At 48.8% G+C, this 2613-nt stretch overlaps 1 protein-coding gene across 1 annotated transcript in view; it reads right to left on the bottom strand.

Annotated features, from left to right (window-relative positions):
• The window catches only part of LOC104494404 (interleukin-8-like), a 1357-nt gene extending 820 nt beyond the window's left edge, over nucleotides 1-537 (bottom strand). Inside the window, exons 1-2 of the mRNA XM_010137223.1 lie at nucleotides 474-537; nucleotides 171-306 (exon numbers count right to left, since the gene is read on the bottom strand). Of these exons, the coding sequence (XP_010135525.1) occupies nucleotides 171-306; nucleotides 474-537 (200 nt within the window). The remainder of the gene's footprint in view (nucleotides 1-170; nucleotides 307-473) is intronic.
• Nucleotides 538-2613: the final 2076 nt, after the last annotated feature.

Here is a 2613-nt window from a genome sequence, read left to right as displayed (position 1 = left end):
TCGTGTGGAGGAGTAAGATGTCCCCCCCCAGCCATTAAAATTCATGTTTTGATCACTTGCTCAGCACAGCCCCATGAGTTGCATCTTTCAGAGAACACTTACATCATCCTTAGTGTCAAATCTGTTTCCTTCTCGTGAAGTAACCGGGAGGATTTTGCAAAAGCACTTACATGACTTCGACGTTCTTGCAGTGGGGTCCACTGGGGATGAGGTTCACGTTACGAATCAGCCGGGGGGGGATGAACTTGGAGTGGGTGCCTATGCACTGGCACCGCAGCTCGATCGCTGAGCGTGGCAGGGCCTGACCTGTAAAAGAAGAAGGAAATGAAAAAGATGAACTGCTTCTCTACTGGCACGGGAGGCACAACGGGTTCTCTTTGCTTACGCTGTTCGTAGAGTGCTCTCTACGCAGCTCTCCCCCGTCAGCCCGTACACTAGCAGTTAGTCAGAGGGTTTAGGAGGGGTTCCTTTACCTTCTGTTCCAACCATGGAGATAAGGAGAAGAGCCAGGACAGCAGCTGCAGCTTTGCCCATCATGGTGCAGGAGTGTTTCTGCCTCGCGTCGCCCGGGTCTGAGTCTGCGGTGAGAGGCGCTCTGGCGGTCCCAAGGGTGGCCAGTGCCTCTGCTCCGGGACCTGCCGTGCTTATATACTGCCCTGGCCTCCCCCGTGCACTCCAGCATCACGGGTGGGTCAGAGCAGTGGAAACTCCGAACCTGTGAAATGAGTCACATGCCCTGGATGATCACAGCATTGCTTTTCCTTGACAGAAGGTGCTTTATTAATTATCATAAAACATGGAACCATGGAATACGTACAAAATTGCCCTCTACTTAGTGGTGTGGAATCTACAGGGCTTTTGTTGTCCTCTGTTTCTCATCTGTTCTTCTATACTTTGTGCTTTCGCTGTCACTATTATTGTCAAGTGACTCTCTGTGGCTTTCCACTTCTGGTGGAAGACATTCGACCTGGGGTTTTCCATCTGCCTGTCTTGGGGCTGTGGTTGCTTTTCACTTTAGGACAGGATAGAAGGAGGAGCCAATACTTTGTAGAACTTGTAGGTGCTAGAACTGGATCTTGACGAGCTCCCTTTGTCCTTAGAGGCAATTACATTTTAAAAATCTTTCTTTCTGTGCTGAGATCACTTCTGCAGAAGCACTTACAGCAGTTTTTGCTGCATTCAGACCTACTATCGCTGAAAGAAGTGGCAGAACCCAGCCTGACTAGAACCTACAGAAAATACTACTAAGATATGCTGAATTGCTTTGCCTATCAATCAATCAGGTGGATTTTTTTTTCTTTTGAGGGTACTGCTTCATCTGAAAGCAAAACTCCTGCCCTGTTTGCTGCTTTGAATTTGGGCAGAGGAGGATTCTAAAAGCTACTGCAGGATTCTGCTTCTGAAATGAATGGAGACACTTCGGCAAATTTAAATTTGACCCTGTAAAGAGAGGATTTCTTCTGAGTATGATAAAATTAAAGAAGTGAAGACAGGACCATGAAGGAGGATTGTTCAGATAAACTCAGAGATGTCCCTCCATTTTTATTAGCAGTAGAAAATAACACTGAAACACAAGAGGAGCTTCGGTGCCTTGTGTCTGGCATCGATGCCATAATGATTCAGTATAACACATCTTGCCGTGGAGAACAGGAACGACCGAGAGGAGTCCTGGAGCCTGTGGTTTGGCTTGTCGTGTGAGAGGCAGTGAGCAGAACACTTGGCGTGCAGAAAACACGCAGGCAGCAAAGAGGGGATTCCTCTGCGGTTACAGAAGGAAGGCAGGAGAGATGAACCGCTGAGGAAAGGTCACGCAAACTTCTGGGATTTGGGTGACAGAGAGGGGCTGCAGTTTCAGTTCAGGTACAAGGACCTGGTTTTGGAGATGTGAGGCAGGTGAACGTGAATCTGCTGAATTTCTGACACACAGAGTCTCTGACTGGAAAGAGGAATCCCTAAGCCTTAAATAAGGCTATTGTACATGATAACTGGCAGCCTCCAGCTGGACAAACACTTTTTTTGTCATAAGGGTCATAAACATGGTTATTGAGAAGCTCTTTTATTGGCATAGCAGTGCTTATCACCAGGCGATACGATACTTGAGAGGAGTGGGTTTATCGGCAGTACACGCCACACGGGAACACGCAGACTGTGTGTCCTCAGTCCAACTCTGGCTCTGGCGTGTGGTGCAGAAGTCCGTGTCCAAATCACATGGCAAGCTGGCACTGCTAAATTAGCTCAAATTAACGTGCAGGTGCTACCGCAGGCATAAAATTCACTCATTCCACTCGTCAAGGCTTCTGCTCTAGTTCCACTGCGGCATAGCAAAGGGCAAGAGAGAGCCTGAGGTACCCGAGGGAAGAACCGGGAGTTTCTCCGACCATGTTCTGTTTGTTTCTCCCCAACTTTCCCTGACTGGTGAGTGACCAGGAACTTTACGCTCCCCTGAGCAGTGGGGATTTCTCTCCCCGGGGAACCTGATGCACCGCTCTGTCCTCATCTCCCTCAGGGGTTGCTCACCAGTACCAGTACCAGAAATCCTGCCTCGTGCCTGGAAATTCAGATCCCAGCATCTAGAAAGAGCTGAGCAGATGAGTCAGCACACAGGACAACTCA

This window comes from Buceros rhinoceros, unplaced genomic scaffold (assembly GCF_000710305.1).
Source record: "Buceros rhinoceros silvestris isolate BGI_N320 unplaced genomic scaffold, ASM71030v1 scaffold16245, whole genome shotgun sequence".
NCBI lineage: Eukaryota > Metazoa > Chordata > Aves > Bucerotiformes > Bucerotidae > Buceros > Buceros rhinoceros.
This window is presented reverse-complemented; position numbering and strand designations above follow the sequence as displayed.